The sequence below is a fragment of the Gobius niger genome, assembly GCF_951799975.1.
Source record: "Gobius niger genome assembly, chromosome: 13".
Classification (NCBI taxonomy): domain Eukaryota; kingdom Metazoa; phylum Chordata; class Actinopteri; order Gobiiformes; family Gobiidae; genus Gobius; species Gobius niger.
Genome location: NC_136864.1, coordinates 24,602,617 through 24,620,030, shown reverse-complemented (window position 1 = coordinate 24,620,030; position 17,414 = coordinate 24,602,617). Strand labels below are relative to the sequence as shown.

The following is a 17,414-nucleotide window of genomic DNA, read 5'->3' as shown; positions in this document are numbered from 1 at the left end:
GAAAGACTTTCAAATTTGTATCATTTGTTTGAGCTGAAACAACCAATAACTTTCTTTAGTGCAGCCCCTGAACCCAGCAGGCATCACAACCTGGTATTTAAAGAATAATATTTTTTAGGGTACCTATTTTCAATACCTTTAAAAAAAAAAAAAAAAAACAGTTCCGTTACCAGACTGGCATTGTTTAACGGGACCCAGCCCTACCTTTAACGCGTACAGACACTTTAAAACTGCTGCGATGTGTGTGGTGACTGTTCAATGAGAAAATACAAACTTTCGCTGCTGCACATGTCAACGCCTTAAGAGCTGGAAAAGACTAGCGTACTGCCCCCTAGTGGAAATTTGGCATCCCCAATCATTTACATTCAACTGACACCTTTCGAAACCTAAGAGCAAACGCACACGACGCACTGCACGGTGATTGTTGAAGGACTCGCCCCACCAAATGCGACTAAATAACAGTGATGCCTCAACACGGCGGTAAACCTGAGATCTGCTCTGTGGAAGTGACCCCCCCCCCCCCCCACCACCATATGATAGTATTCTATTTCTCGTCAGGCGTTAAGAAACTCGTACATTTTTTTTTTTTTTCTTCCCTTTTTAAATTGTATGTACGCTCTTTTGTGGCATGAATACGTAAATGGTTTCACAGTTTGCTGTCTTTAGGCCCTGCCCGCTCCCCTCTGTCCGGGTTTGAGTCGTCAACAGGCGAACTCCTCGAAGTTGCCTAGAGTCGGGTGACGAGGTAACATGTTCGGCGTGAATCCGAGACTGTCCGAGTGACTCCGGAGTGTGTCGCAGGTGCTCTGGAAAGAGAAGAACAAGCAGGAAGAGGAGGAGGAGGAGGAGCAAGGAGCAGGGGATGGGGACAAAAGAGTTTAAGATTAAGGAGGGGAAGATGGGAGGCAGAGGGATGGCAGCAACAGGTGCGCAGACAAAGACGAGATGGCACGGACAAAAAAAAAGGTAGAAAATTACATAGATAAAAACAAAGAGAATATGGAAAGCAAGGGGAGAGATGAGGTGAAGAAGAGAGAGGAGAGAAGAAACAGCACATTTTAGTCCTGATGTTGATGCAGCATTGATAAATGTTGTTTACTGTTTAATGCTAGTGTATAGTTAACAACCATAACTAGAGACAGTAGAAGAATAGTGCAGTATAGGTGGAGATCAGATTGCATTCTGATTTTTTTAATCTACATCATACTAAGCAAATATGTTACATTTTGTCCCCTGAGAATTATACGGTCCCTGCTTTCTGAGTGGTTCTGAGATATTTAGGTTTAAGTTTAGAACTAGATGGAAATGGGTGGTGTGTTTTTGCTCATAAAAGCTGATATCGTGTGGGGAATGGGTCAACAAGAAGAACAAGAATATGTGAAGATAGAACCTTATAATTCTGAGGGAAACATTTGTGTTGCCACATTATAGCCTCGGTGTTAATGAAAAAGATTTGAATCAGCCTTTGGTCAAAGGCAAAGTAAGCCTGATGAAAGCGCTGCCCAATTGTCTCCAGAAAAGTGTGTCCCATGTGGAGAAAGGTTGGCAAGCCATGAAGGCAAAAAGCAGCGCATCTTTCACTATTTTGTCAAAGAACAATCAAACAACCTTTAAGTTCTTTGATTTAAAAGAACTTAAAGGTGCATCATGCAACTTCTTATCCGCAAAAGTTGATATTTGTGCTTATTTGACCTTGTACTGACCCAGCGGCTGTATGAGATGTCAGCACGGCGCCTTTACCTTCCATCACAGTGGTTTCTAGGACACTCTAGGATCCCTTTTGTGATGAAAAGTAAAGGCACCATGCTGACACCTCATACAGCCACTGGGTCAGTACAAGGTCAAATACGCACAAACACAAACTATTTCCCCCACATAAAAAGTTACATAATGCACCTTTACACAATAATGTTGATTCAAAGAAGACACGACCCTTCAAAACTCGTGAATGAAGCCATTGCTCAACCTTGACAGAAGCAGACGTGGTAATACCTTATTTTCTGCATGTTATAACCACCAATGGCTGTTCTAGTCACACAGCCCTTGTAAATACTTTGTTGTTGACACTTTGTTGTCATCATCTGTCACATATTCTTCCACTGTCTATGGTTATAGCTGTGTTTGCGAAAGGGCTATTGCAAACCATAGTAGCGTTTTTCCCCCCCCTCTGCGCATAAATAACCTTAATGGAGAATCCAACCAACTCAAGGCCACTACGTATATGCAGACCCACACCGCACTAGTCTGTCCTGACAAAGATATTGAACGCTGCAAGATAATCAGTGCTCTTTTTCTGTCTTTTTTTTTTACTTTTTGTCTGCTTTACCAGTGAACCGTAGCCACTGAGGAGGAATGATGTATGAGGTGGCTTTAAGAATGTATGAAAGGAGAGGGACAGCATGGAGGGAGCATCTATAATCAATGGGGTGTGCTACCTGGGGGCATGATTAGGCGTGACACCAGGGCTGGTTGGGTTCTCTGGAAACTCCTGGAATAGACATGATGAAAAGAAAAAGATGGGTGAGGGTGACTGGAATGAAAATAAAGCACAATGCAATGCTAGTATCTAAGGGAAAACGGAGAGCGCTGCAGAAAACGGGGCTTTTTCACCCGGACACATCGTTAGAGCGCTGAAGGGATTTTGATGTCCAATGAGGCACTGGACTCAATGTGGAGAGGCAAAAGTTAGTCACAGGGAAGAGGATGGAGAGTCAAAACAACATGAATAGATGTTGAACGCTCTGTTTCTGCCAAGTGGTACAGCACAATTCCTTTTTAATGGAGAAGTGTGTATGATATATATGTAGAAACTAGATCTTCTCACTTTTGGAAACTGGACGAGTGACCGGGCAAGCAAAATGGGGGTTCTCTACACTGCACATGTTAGTCTGAATTGTTTCCACTGATTTATGATCTGTGCAACATACATACTACATAACTTGAATTTAGTCCTTATACTTAATGATATTGAGCTAAGCTGAGGACAAAAAAGCTCTTGATTTACTGATTGATCTACGTTCCCACCCTCACCTATGGTCATGAGATTTGGGTAATGATAGAAAGGACGAGATCGCGGATACAAGCGGCCGAAATGAGTTTCCTTCGCATGGTGGCTGGGCGCACCCTTCGAGATCGGGTGAGGAGCTCAGTTACCCGGGAGGGGCTTGAAGTAGAGTCGCTGCTCCTTCACGTCGAAAGGAGCCAGCTGCCTCCTGGTCGCCTCCCACGGGAGGTGTTCCAGGCATGTCCTATTGGGAAGAGGCCTCGTTGAAGACCCAGGACACGCTGGCAGGACTATGTCTCCGAGCTGGCCTGGTGGAGGAGGCGAGTGTGGATCGGGAAGTCTGGGCACCTCTGCTCAGACTGCTGCCTCCGCGACCCGGCCCCGGATAAAGCGGAAGAAAATGGATGGATGGATAAACAAACAAACAGAAAATGCATCTAAAATTTAAGTCAGAGATGTAGAAAGAGTTTGGCGAGCTACCTCTAATGGGCTGGCGAGCTACTGGTTTGGAGATCCCTGACTTAAGTTGTTAAAGGGCCCTTGATTAGTTCAGAGTAGAGCCCCTTCACTTCAAGAGGAGCAAGCTGAGCTGTCTAAGAAGCCTCCCTTTTCCTGGGAATGCCTCAAGAAGAACTCGAGGGAGATTGAGAGGATATGGAAGCCCGGGCAGCCCTGCTTAGACTGCTGCATCCGTGACCAGGCCCCGGATCAAGTGGAAGAAAATGAATGGATCATTATAAGCAGAGATTTTTCAAGTATTGTCGACTGGACTGTGTTGATTTAGTTGAAGAATTCCCGTTGTTCGTGTAAAACTAGAAAAGACACAAGCTAGAGGTCTATTTTCCTTCACTTTACTAGACTTTCATTTCTGGACGACTGAGAACACAAACATGTCTTATTGGTTGTGCGATGACTGTTCTCCCCATCCGTAGAAGAACAATTCTCCGGCGGTCATTAGACAAGATGTGCACCCCTGAGCATGAAAGAACAATCAGGGTGCTACAATACGTAAGGAGAGGTGAAGCTTCTGTTCTCTAATACAAGCCTGAAGAGTGCAATACCATGTGACAGAAACAGAGTCAAATGTGTTGTCTACATTTAGGTTGAGTGAAGGTATGACCATGAGAAAAGGGGATGGTTTTATACAGGTAGGTGAACATGACATGAAGGCAGTTAGGACAGAAAATACCACTACACAGACTTTGAGCCGCAGATCACATGGCTTCACCACATCAGTTCGAAACTTTAGGAAAATGATCTTGTAAAAGTAGGATCTCTTCTGATATTTACTTTTTGAAGCAGAGTCTACACTTTTTTCCTAAAACCTCTGATAGTTGAACCCTCGGGGCTAGAGAGCATGCAAAAAAAACAACAACCATACAACTCGTGCAAAAAACAAACCCACAGCCTTCCCACTGTGGAAATGAAAAAGTAGTATCGGGGAGCCGCTCGGGGCATGCATTTCAAAAGACTTATTGTATTTGATGAAAAAGTTTGGGTTTGTTTGACACGTAAAAAATGAGTTCTGCCAGAAGGAAGAGTGGATATGATTGACTCAAAATAAGACAGAAAAATCCTTCTGAAATGGCTTGAATAAAACAGCACCGAAGGAGAAGTGAGTGCGCCTTCTACAGCGCAGTGTTTGAGAGCTGCAACTGGGATGCAAGTGCTGCTGCCTTGCAAATGCACGCGCTGCATTAGATTCAACCTCGTGACAGAGCGACAATCATTACCAGAGAATCTAACCAGCACCATGGGGATTGCTCATTCATTTGTGACCCCAAAAGTGTGCCGTATTAAATCATGATAAAAAGTGAGGATGAATCTTCATTGGTCCCAGACGTGTTCCCTGTGGGACACCAAAAAATGCCCTTCCTTCAGATCATGTAACAGATAGATTCAAACTACAGTATAATGAACCCGAAATGATGCAGGCGTAATTCAATTCAGATTTTTCTGAGCTTTTTCAAGACTTGGAAAATTGCTCGTCAGGCTTTTTACATTACTTTGGATAACATAGCCATTGTATTTCCACTAGTATGACTTAGAATATCGCATGAAAACAACATCAGGCCCAAGTTGAAATGTCTATGTCTATGTCTATGTACAAGTGAAACTAGTGAAACAAGGCATAATGACATAATGATTTGATATAGTTGAAATGTTGATTTCGTATACGATATGCATATGAACTTTTCACAGCTTTTTTTTCTTTATCTGGGGCCAGGAATCCCCTGAAAAAGAGATTCTGAATCTCAGTGGGACTTTAAATAAAGGTCATACCCACTCCCCGCAATTATGTTGCTACTTTTTTGTAACTGTTATTTTTAATTACAATATAACTCAGGCCATTACCATTTAGAATCTTTAGTTTCATCTCAGCCCTGTTCAGACCCAGGACCCTTAAACCCACTTTTTTTGGGCCTCAAACAGTCCAAAGTGCCTCACACAGGGACAACTTTTTATTTACTACAAGGCCTGATTCTAAATGTGTACGTTTCCCAAGTAAGTGGAGACCACTGTCCAAATAGGACAAATGAATAGAGAATCCCACACCTCAATTTGGGGGGGTGGAAAATGTTTTCTGTAAAAGAAGCTGATCGGTTTGAGATACAAAGCCCAAATTGGGCTTAAATTGAAGCAAACTAATTAGAGAAGTTTTCAATTTGAAACTGAGACAGTAATTTCATGTGACAGTGTCAAACTGAGTAATGCAGTTTGTACTGCGGTAAAAAAAAGAATGGTTACAAAAAGGTAACAACGTAATTGTGTGGAGGTCCTGGACTATATAGAGAACTTTTTGTGCAACATTTAAATGCAAATGTTGCATTAGTTAATATATTTTATACATACATCAGAGCATGTTTCTCTTCTCACTATAATGAAGACACAATCACGATACAAAAATCTATTTACTGTCTATTTACTCTATTTATCTATTTACTAAAAAAAACATTTAACGCAATAACCATTAGCAAAAGCCTGAATATAGGCCGTGTTGAAGCAGCAGTAAGCACATTTTGCTGATTGTAGATATTCAGAGGTGCATTTCTGTAATAAATAATTGAATGTGCTCGGTGTGAAGCCGGAGAATGGGCCGCAGGGGTAGCTCGTTCTTCCATAGCTCTCCTCCAAACGGTTTAAACACAGGCCTGGGCAAAATGCTATGATTTAAAGCCCTGCAAAAATATAAGTCTGCGTTTGAGTTCATCTGGAGACGGCAAATGTGAGCCGTTAAAGGTTGTTTATTAAATGTGGAGACCTCATTAATCTTTGTTGCAATTTTCTCTCTGAGTGTGCATTGTTATATGGCATATTGTAGCGAGATGCCTTTGTAGAAGACATGGGTCAGCACCTCCATTTATAAAAGCAGTATTTGACTTGTGATTAAAGGGGAAAATAATTGGAGGTCAAGCTTATTATTCATGCTCCATGCACACGAGTAGCAAACCACTTAAATACAACAAAACAAGACCCGGGCAAAGTGCCTGACAAGATTCTCAATTCAGTGTGTGGAATTAAAGTTCGGCACATTCATAATTTACATAACGTTTGAGTGTGATACTGATTCTGTTTATGCATTCAAACACTGCAGTAAAACAAAGCTGGCGTTAATATTCATGTTCTTCTGTAATCTAGTATGTGTGTGTGTGTGTTAGGAAGTTTAAGTTCTTTTGACATGTTTGGTTATTGCGTTCTCTGTGGTGCTGTTTATTAAAACCTTTCAGCTCTAAATGTGTGCAGACACTAAAGCCGTCCTCAGTCTCAGAGCGCACGCGTCACATCCACAATCAGCATGTATTCAGAGGGATGAAGTTACCAGATTGTCGCTCTGACAGCGCTGTGGACGCTTCTTTCGTAAAACCGAGCCCAGGACCTTGTCCTTGAACACCTGCAAAATAAGAACAATATTTGGTGATATATTACACATTAAACGATTATACTTAATATGTATCTATAGTCAAATCAGCATTCGTAAGGTTTTCTTCCTCTATCATAATCTATGAAAGATCAAGGTATTTAGTCAGCACAAAGTGAATACACCAATACTTAAGAATATCAGCCCCAGAAGATTACGGATCTATACAGGACTTTCTCCAATAGACCAGCCCTCATCAAACCTACCAACGTTTTACATGCCCTTCAGCTCATTCAATTAGCATTAAAGGAATAGGCGTTTTTACATACTGAGATATGTTCTTACCTTAGCTTTGACGAGTTCTTTAGGACCTGTCTGATCTTCACCCGTGCCTACAGTCACGTAAACACAGCGCAGACGGCGTAAGCATTTAGCCTCTGCCCCTCTCTCCACTATAGCTCCAAAACAGGTCAAGATAGAAGCTACCAAGCTCTTCCACGTTTTCCCTATTTAAATATGGTTACGTGAAGTGTTCCACTACAAAGTATAATTACACAAAATTAAACAATGTGGATTTTCTAAGCGGATAAAAGGGGGGACTATATTGTAAGGCGTAGTAATACCAGGAGTAATTTGGCATCCGCACAGTAAAGTGAAGATTACTGCACGGTTTTCGAACTACTCCTGGTATTATTACGCCTTACAATATAGTCCCCCCTTTTATCCGCTTAGAAAATCCACAATGTTTAATTTTGTGTAATTATACTTTGTAGTGGAACACTTCACGTAAAGAGAAGAGGATGGAAGAGCTTGGTAGCTTCTATCTTGACCTGTTTTGGAGCTATAGAGGAGAGGGGGAGAGGCTAAATGCTAACGCCGTCTGTGCTGTGTTTACGTGATAGAAGGCACGGGGGAAGATCAGACAGGTCCTAAAGAACTTGTCAAAGCTAAGGTAAGAACATATCTCAGTATGTAAAAACGGTGGCCTGTTCCTTTAAACAATTAAAACTACAAATAGCAAATGCATTTTTATGCCAGAGAACTTTTGTAGAAATCTGGTCTAATTTCCTCTGTTTTGGTAAGGTTTATATGACGTTTTAATCTGCACAATAGGAGTAAATTCAATGGGATTTAAATGGGGTTTAAAATAGGCTTGTTATTAGGTAGAGGCCCAACAGATTCTTTATTTGCCCATTACTTTATTTATTACTACATTGATATGAATTAGTGGCCTTCATTTGATCGGCAATGTGTTTTGTGTGGATGTTTCTAAGCTAAGTCTAAATACAGTGGAGGTGTTGTGAGAAGTTACGCTCTCTGCCTTTCCTTTCCTCTCCACGGTTGTGAATGCACGAGTCACCGGTCAGCTGTTTCTGCAGGCTATGGGATATTTTCATTGGGCTTCAGAGTGCTCACAACGTCACATTTTCCTGACGTTGACCTCAGGAGATTTTCCAATAATCGTAATAGGAGAAAGGAGAAAGTCGTGAGAGGGCTCATGTGTGAATTTGGCTTTCATGGCCTTTGCTCGACTGTTCATAGCTCCTGTTCTACAACTGGCAGATGAATGCAATCATCCATCTTTTCTTGCAGATTTATTTGGATTTTACAAGATGCATCAACTAATCCAAAGATGGGCTTCAGCCAAACTTACCGAAAGATGCAATACAAAAGCCTTACCTCGTACAAGTAGTCAAATATTTCCAGAATGGTCAGCACACTGGCTCCGATGAACAGTCCCATCTGCCCTCCGATGTCCCCTGGAGCAGAGAGATGGCAGATAAAGGCTTGTGCGCTGATGGGACAATGCTGCTACTCCTAATCCGCGATCGCTACCAGATCAAACATGTCCGTCGCACACTCGCTTTTATCACACCTGACCGGCCTGATTATGAAAACGGGCCGTCTGTTTTTTTACGAGTTCAAACAGGAGCGCCTTGTGGAACAGCGTGACGAAGCATTTACTGAAAAGGGCAACTGACAATTTTCAGCCTTCCCGACAACCTTCAAGTGTGAAATTCTTACCGAGAAGCCCCGCGATTTCATAGGCCTTCTTCTGCTCAATCTTCTCGTAGTTCAGCGCCTCAAAGAAGATGTCCAGGACCAGGATGTTATCTCTGAAAACAGAAAACACCAACACGGTTTCTCAATATGGAAAAGGAGGTTTGACGGCGGGCCATTGTTTTATCACTGCTATACTTTGAAGGTGAACGATGGAGACTGAAGACATCCCAGTATACTTTATTGGAAAAACTGCTCAAAAATAATGTTAATGTTGAATAGGACCGACAGGTAAGACAATGGCTGGCAACTGTGTAGTGTAGATGGTATAACTGGCTGTACAATAATTGAATTTCAACATTGGAGTATAACACAGATTGGGGATATTAAAATGCGCCGCTGGTTCGATATACAGTCTATATAAAATATTTTACAGCAAGTGCCACATAAGAACATTTGGCTGAAAGTAGTTTGCAAGAGGACCCCATGCGCTGCTTCCCCTTTTTATTTCGATGCTCTATGTGGAGAAGACGCTTGATGAGTAGAGACGGCTCTTTTAGCGTGTCGTGTTTATGAACTTTGAAAGTGTGGAAGACTTTCACGGTTCATAAATTCATATCTTCTACACAACAAAATCTTGGAAATTCAATAGAAACTGAAATATTTTGGAGACGATGAAAAACAATTCCTTAAACTTTTAAATTTGGGTAATGCCAAACTGGAGAAAATGTCATGGCTCTGGTGGGGGTTAAGAGGTTAAATCAGGCAAAACATCTGAAATGATCAGCAGTGTCACTCAGTAGATAAATATTGATAGAAATGTTCCCTAGGACTGGCTCACGACCCGCTGAAAATGATTCCGCGACCCTCTTTTGGGTCCCGATCTACCATTTTAGAACTTACTAAGTAACTCATGCTCCTAGAGGCCATAAGCGCCACTGCAGGTGTCGTAGCGTGTTACGTTTTTTTTACTCATTAATTGTCCGTGAGAGCAAATACTACGCTGACAGAAAAGACAAAGGGAGAGAGGGATATTGTGCATGCAATGACACAATGTAGATAATTAATTTTCACTCAAATTTGGCTGTAAATACTCTGTAAATACTGTTTAAGTGGTGCTAGCCTGCAAATAGCATTGCCCGTTAGCCTGTTAGCTTCTTCATTGTGATTCCATTAGTGTGTATTAGTGCTCCGACCCGTAGGCAGCGAAGTTGCAATTGTGGTTTTCTGGCCAGAGACACCAGGGGGAGAGGAAAGACCCCCCCCCAATCCCCCCATCACTTGTATTAATCCAAGAGGGACTAAGAAAAGGATTTATTAAGGTAAACAAGTTACATAGTACTGCTTTAAAACTCAAAGAAGTAGATTCTCTATGACTCTTATTAATGCAAATGTAATCTAGTAAAAATGGAAGCACTGCCTTGAAACTTTCAACGTTGCCAGATGGATATTATTTTGACCCCCAGTTATTTTAGAGCAGTAGCAGAACTCCCTGGCGTCTACAGTGTATCTACCAATCTAAGAAGCTTAGTGCTAGATACTTACCCAATGTACTGCTCAGTTTTGTTGAATTTCTTAGCCAGATATTTAGCGGAGGCCTTACTGGGGATCTTTACCATGGACAGCTCCTTGCCATAGCGCGTCATGTTGCAGGGGGTCTCACACACACAGTAATCGTTGTCTTTCTCTACCAAAAAGTCTGTGGAGGATCATCAAAGTCATTTAAAAATAGTGCCACATTACTCTGCTGCAAATAGCGGCTCTGCTAAAAATACCACAAGAGAGAAAAGAAAAAAAAAAATCGCTACCATCGTTCACTTTCCATGACTAGACGCGGAGAGAAAATTACGGGGTGTGTTCAGTATCGACGAAGCATACAAAGTACATCACAAATCATCATAACGTATTTTAATTTAGGTTTATTATTCTTGCCCCAGCATTGTCACAGAACAAAGTTGTGTCGAGTTAATGGCACAGAAATTTAATCAGAAGAAGAATGAAGAAATTACGTTGTAAAAGCCCAGGTCGTTTGAATAAATGTCAAAGCAAAACCAAACTTGTAATTCATGTGTGGGGCAAGTGGCTCACCTAAAGCGGGGTCGGCACAGTCCTTGTACTGCTCTGGAGTGCACACTGTGGACGTACCTGTTTGAACACAGGGAAAGGCAGATTTAAACCACAATAACAGATAAATACATACCGCACGTGTCCTGCAAATATTGGTATATCCATGAATTTAACATGAGTAAAAAAAAAGTGTATGAGGTACGCTCCAAGTAGAAGTCATGGAACAGGCAACTATGACTTCACATCAGGGCGATCATTAAGAGGCTTAAATACACTGGATCTGGCCCAAAAAATCTCCATGAATCACAGCTAGAGAATTAAAGACATGAGTAAAGGTCTCGGGGGGGCCAGAGAGTCTCCAAACCTACACCATAAACTTAAGTTGTGGAGGGCATGATACGATGAAGGCCTGTGTAACATAAAGGCTGCCGTCAATATTATAAAAATAACTCTGAATATTGTTACACTTGGGCCCAGAGCAACCACTCACATGAGTCATAAATTAATGAATAATGAATGTCTAATCTTTACACATTTATTGTCAGATGTGGAACATCATTCTTGTTCTGTATTAAGCTGGTTTAGGCAGCCACCTAGGGCGCCATCTGCTGGAGGGGGAGTTTAATTGTACTTTAATTTTATACGGTCGAACCAATGGCCGTTGTGCTCGTGCTGCTTTACGACCACGACGCTAGGGGCCGACCTTGCTGCAGTGCCTCCATATAGGGGCTAGTCTAGTCTTCCATAAGCTACCATTGCACTTTAGACACATGAAAAACAACTTTAAAGCCTGGTGCCTAATTTTCCTAAACTTTCGACAGCTAGATATTCCTCCTGTGATAGCGCTGGGTGCAATTACAGGGACCAGGCTGGTTTTCTTTTTGAAATCTTGTATACTAGCGAGGGCCGGACTTTGATTGACAAGCCTTTTAGCATTAGAGTCAGCCATTTTACCTTCCCAAAAAGCCTGGAATTCCCAAAAGGCAAGAACCATTTGCATAAAAGATTCAAGGTATTCACTTAAGCTGGTTTTGTCCCGAAATATATTTTCAACTAAAGCAGCAAACACAAAAATACTCACCAAAATGCATAAATACAGACAACAGTTTCTCCCCTCCCACGGGGGTCAGCCCAAGGTTTTAAAATGGCATCCAAAGGGACACACCTCGTCTTTGTTTGAACCCAAGAGGCGCAGGTAAGTATGGATGCTGATTATATTATATGTTATGGAAATAAAACAGTAAGTGTCCAAATGCAGTAACTAATGCGACGTGGTGGATAGTAGATTTACAAACCTCTTTCCACCGGAGTCAGATCTAACTTTGTACAGCAGCAACGTCCACACAATCTAATGCAGCAAATGCCGGTTGCGTGGCCTCCTACCTGGCATGTGCACCATCCTGCAGTTGCAGTTCTCCAGCAGGTAGCGGGTCTCACAGTCGATGCGGCAGGCCGTGATGCTGTAGGTGTTGAAGAACTCCGAGTCTATGGGGGTAGACTTACAGTCTCCCCACGGCGGAGGGAGGTACAGGAGCTGAAACGAGCCCACAGCAGATGGCCTCCCCTTAGTCCACAGGCAAAGCTCTGAATAACTCGACAACGCTCTCAACGCAAAACAGCGGTTATACAAAAGATGACTGCAAGCACACAGAAAGAAAACATGGAAAAGTACAGAAGGGGGATACCAAAACAAAAGTGCACTTGTGGCACTCGGGTCACACGGTGGTTGTTCTTGTGCAGCAGCAAGCATCATGCACAACATTACTGATGCAGGTCTAGTCCCCGGTAAGAGGCAGAATACCATGGGAATAGAGCACAGAGATCTGTACGCACTTTGAGACGGGACACCACAAGAAAGGGACAAATTTTACAAACTCGAGGTACTCGCACAGACACATGTTAAGAGTTCACTCGACTTTAGGTTAATGAATAAACTGCAGCGAGGAGGAATATAATACGAGTGCTGAATTCAAATTTGCGTAAAACTCCTGGGAGTAATTACCAAAAGCCCGACTGCCCCGGCCGGTGAATTACTGCGCAACAGTCACGGTCTCATTAGAGAGAGCAGTCGTTGAAAGGTGAGGCGCAGGTCATCATGTTTATGAAGAACTCTGGGAATCTTAAATACGTTTGCTAATGAGGGAGATTTAATGGCTGCGTTTCACAACTTTTCCTTTATCACGCTCGTGGTGATCGTGTCTAAACTTACAGCTAGCCGCCCAGGGTCTGATCAAGACGTGTGCCCAAACTGTAAACAAGCTTCCAAGCAACAGTAAAATGTTTTTGAGCGAGGACCTGGGTCTTGTTAAACAACAAATTCTCACTGTAATATTTGTTATTCATTTTGTTATTCATCTGAGAAGCCGAACTATGTTTTAATGATGAACTGGGAACAGTAATACAGTGAACACACTCAACAACAGAGAAAACATCTAATATGGTCAATTTACAAACAGCTCCGGGCTTAGAAATGCGTGCATTACAAGTGAAATTCTCATATTGCATCTTTCTTGGACACTTATTGTTTACCTGTGTACTCCCTATTGGAAGACTAGCTGTATAAGCGCCACCTGTTAACAACTATACCACAGTGCGGCGTGTAAAAGCATGACTTCTAGACAGCCATTTCCATGACAAAAGCTAAACACCTTTGAACAGAAGTGTTTAAGGCTACAATCAATACCAAGACTTGTTTCTGAGGACAAACTTTCACAAAGCTGCGCTGGCTACGATTTCCCATCACCCCGTGAGCGCTAAGCAGCCTACGACTGACAATCTGAAACTCGTTTAGTCAATAGGAAGTGACAGCAATAGAGCGCACTTCACAGCAAAGTGGACTAAAAGTGGCAAACACAATTAAGTCCTTATTGAACTCCTCCTGGTGGATGTGATCTCCAAGTGCTGCTGTCTGGATCCTCCAGGTAAGAAGGCTGACATTTTTCATTGTCTGTTCTATGCAGATGATATTGAGAAGCAGCGCAGTGGGCAATAAAAGCAAGACAAAGGCAACCTTAGGAATGTCCTGATACGACATTTCCACACATTAGCATTTTGATGTTGGTTGCTATAGGTCTATGTTCAGGTCAGTTAGCCACAGTTAGGAGAGGCTTTGCTCCACATTTTCTTTCCTTCTTTCAATATGGGAATAAAAGTTTATACTGCTTTGTGACACCGGTAAATTTACAACACTCGGCCACAAATAAGTGCCAGATTTTGGAGCAGATTTGACTAGTTCACTTGCAGCATATTGTGTGGCAGCCGTCACAAAATATGACACTAATCTGCTGGTTTGGTTTTCTGTGCTTACTTCTGGTTTCCAGACTGTGGCCAAGATTTGTAACTTTATTCATAATTTTCCCAAACACCTCTTTGACTGATTGAATTCTGCTTTATGACACCGATGTCAGTGCCATATTGAACCAAGTGTAATTGGGTGCTGCAGTGAGCAGTACAGCAGTGTCAGTATCCGGACACCCCTTATGAAGAGGTTAATAAAGCACATTTATATGGCAGCGCTAATGATCAGACAAACACATGTTTGGCCAAAACAAAAGACTGTTGAGTAAAGGAGACGGACGACACAGCAGATGTAGCCCTGGGGCCCCGGGGTCCATTCTCCACAGGGAGGCCTCCAGAGGACAATGACACTGGGACAGTGGATGGAAATGCATTAGTTCTGACCACACAGCACTGGCATGCAGCAGGCCCACACTCATACACTACCCTCTGCTCTTGAGTGGAAACGAACGTTTGGAAGCCGGGGGCCACCCCAAAGCCCAGCTGGTGGAGGAAGGGCGGCTCTGACTGAGAGTGCAGCTGGACCTTTATCCCCGCCTCATAGGACGTCTCATCTACAGCAAGGCGAGGGAACAGCCCGCGGTGTTAGACAGCTCCGAGACATTCACAAAATGAACTCATCCTCACAGACAGGTGAGACCGCTCCCAATGGCATTTAAAACATTATGCAGCAAAAGTGTGAGCCAAATACTAGAACCATTTGTAAATGAGAACAGAGTTGTGCTACTTATGACAAGCTGTAAAAGAAAAGATTCTCTACACTCTGCAACATAAAAGCAGGACTAAAATCTAACTGTTGCAGTGACATTTCAGGTTTGCCAGCTTTGCTCTTTACAATACTCATTTGCACATCGAGACCAAGTGAATGAGATTTGTCGGAAAAAGAGCATGAGGCCTGATTTAATATAAAATCCACTTTACAACTTTTTTTGCATAACTTACGTTTACATGATCAGATCGAGACATGTCAAAGCAAATCTCAGGCTCATTCAAGCCATCTGCAAACTGTTCTGTTCCCTCCGCTGCCCCAAACATCTTTCCATTCAGCCACTTCACAAGAATCACTGTTCGTTCCGTGCTAATATCCAATTCTGGGTTAAATTGGTGTCCCTGGGCACACACACACACGCACACACAAGTCAACTTGGCCAATCCATAATTTAAACTCCACCATCTTAACAAATGAGGCGCGTTGACATCCTAAGTGCTTCACCCGGCTTGTCTATTTGAAGCGCTGGAAACGAGAACTCGCCCGAGACTGAGTGAAATGAATGCGGGCCAGATTTTAATGACAGCCTAATTAATTCATCGCCGCTTTCACGTTGTAAACATGTCTTTTCGCTGTCATGGCCGCGCACGTCTGGATTATGGATGATGAAGTGTGCCGTCTACTGGGACAAAATTTTATGACAGTGATTAATTCGGCAAATTGAAAGTAAAAAAAAAAAGTGGCTGAACTCGTTTTAGAGCAGCTTTGGATTCCAGAAAGAACCCGCACATTTCAACAACAGTAAAATTTGCCATCTCTGTGGTGTCCAAGGGTTTGCAAGCTCCATCTTCCCATGTTATTTTGCTCAAATGGATGGAAATGAGTCATCGCAAGCGAAACCAAAAGGAAAAAAAAAACTGGGATAATTTATCTCGTCCCGATGAAGCAACCAAAGCCATTAAGTTGAGGAGCAAAATCGTTAAAATTAGGCAATATTAATTGCTGGGGTAATGACTTTGATTCACGGTGAGTGTCCGTTGCTTCGCGACTTCACAAAGGCTGATTACGGCGTGGAAATTTCTAATGAGCCTCCAGGCAACACGGCGCCGAACCGTGAGCTATCAAAGGTAATCAGTGCTGAAAACCACGGAGACTTTCTTTTTTCCACTGACGCCATTTTCTTTTTTGAAGGTGTTGTGTGAAGATTAGATGCAAAATGCTCACCTAAATGAAATACAAGGCGGTGCATGAAGTCCCATAGGATGAGAATGAAGGATTTAGCCGTCACCATCAGTTACAATGAGGTGTGCGGCTTCAAGGTGCACTGAAGGAAAAACTGCAAGGAAAAACTTTCAAAATCATCAGAATGGGAGGAATGTTTTGGTGAATTTTAGATATCTTGCCTCTCCAAAAATGGAACAATGCTAACTTAAAGGGATATTTCAGGATTTTCGACATAGGGCCTCATTTCCTAATTATCCAGAGTGTTGTTGATTTCTGGAGATATTATTATTAATTCACGCAGTCCTTATATTTGAAGAGTTTAGTGGTGGTAGGCTAGTGCTAGGCTAGTGCATATCTATGGTAACTAGTAAAAATGTACGGATTATCATTAATAACCTCTTCAAAATCATCGGGTCGTCCTCCAAACGTTGCCATATCTGATTTGTAGAAAGCTCTTTTTTTTCCACATGTAGTAACGCCGGCCGCAGGTAAACAAACTACATCCGGTAACCGAGCAGATCACTCCGCCGCAGCGTAGCTTACAACCAGGAAGCTGATGCCACTCAAATATAAGTTCTTAAAAAATCCAAAATGGTTATATTTCAAATATGATTCAGTCAACACAAACATTTATATGGGTAGTCTGGTGTTATAAGTGATTTGCCTCAGGTGCACTGTGCTCGGCTCAGACTGTTTTTAATTCAGCCTAGCACTAGCCTAGTACCGCTAAACTCTTCAAAAATGAGGACTGCATGAATTACAAAAACAAATATCTCCAGAAATCAACAACACTCTGGATAACTAGGAAATGAGACCCTATGTTTAAAAATCCTGAAATATCCCTTTAAGTTATATGGGATCAAAAGAATCAAATACTAGTAGCATATATGATTAAAAAGTTAGATGTTGTCAGCTATAATCCGCTGATTTCCTTCACATTCCTTATATTGGATATGGGGTATATAAAAAAAGTCTTTTTATGTCTTTTACATTTTATTTTGGCATCATTAAGCTTAGCAAGAGATTGAGAGGTGAGGAGACCACCTCTGGATACGTATAGGACCTCAGGAGGAGCTGTTTAGGAACAGGAAGAGCTTTGTTGGTAGAAAAACCACTGGAGAGGATTCAAACATTACTGGAAGATGCAAGAGTACGTTGAAACACAACTCCAGGTTAGTTTTTGAAGAGACTACAACATTGTAACATGGTAAAAAGCTACAATGTTGCACAATGCATTCAATTTTGCATAATAC

At 42.2% G+C, this 17,414-nt stretch overlaps 1 protein-coding gene across 5 annotated transcripts in view; it reads right to left on the bottom strand.

Annotated features, from left to right (window-relative positions):
- Positions 1 to 229: 229 nt before the first annotated feature.
- Positions 230 to 17,414, bottom strand: part of asic1c (acid-sensing (proton-gated) ion channel 1c) — a 140,473-nt gene continuing 123,288 nt past the window's right edge. For 3 of the 5 annotated variants that reach the window (XM_079569172.1, XM_079569173.1, XM_079569169.1), the window contains exons 4-11: positions 12,315 to 12,465; positions 10,953 to 11,009; positions 10,410 to 10,563; positions 8,889 to 8,980; positions 8,544 to 8,623; positions 6,825 to 6,896; positions 2,436 to 2,488; positions 230 to 806 (exon numbers count right to left, since the gene is read on the bottom strand). In XM_079569172.1, the coding sequence (XP_079425298.1) occupies positions 728 to 806; positions 2,436 to 2,488; positions 6,825 to 6,896; positions 8,544 to 8,623; positions 8,889 to 8,980; positions 10,410 to 10,563; positions 10,953 to 11,009; positions 12,315 to 12,465 (738 nt within the window). In that variant the 3' untranslated portion in view covers positions 230 to 727. Of the gene's footprint in view, positions 807 to 2,435; positions 2,489 to 6,824; positions 6,897 to 8,543; positions 8,624 to 8,888; positions 8,981 to 10,409; positions 10,564 to 10,952; positions 11,010 to 12,314; positions 12,466 to 14,654; positions 14,783 to 17,414 lie in introns of all 5 variants that reach the window. The other 2 variants (XM_079569170.1, XM_079569171.1) reach the window with 2 other exon arrangements.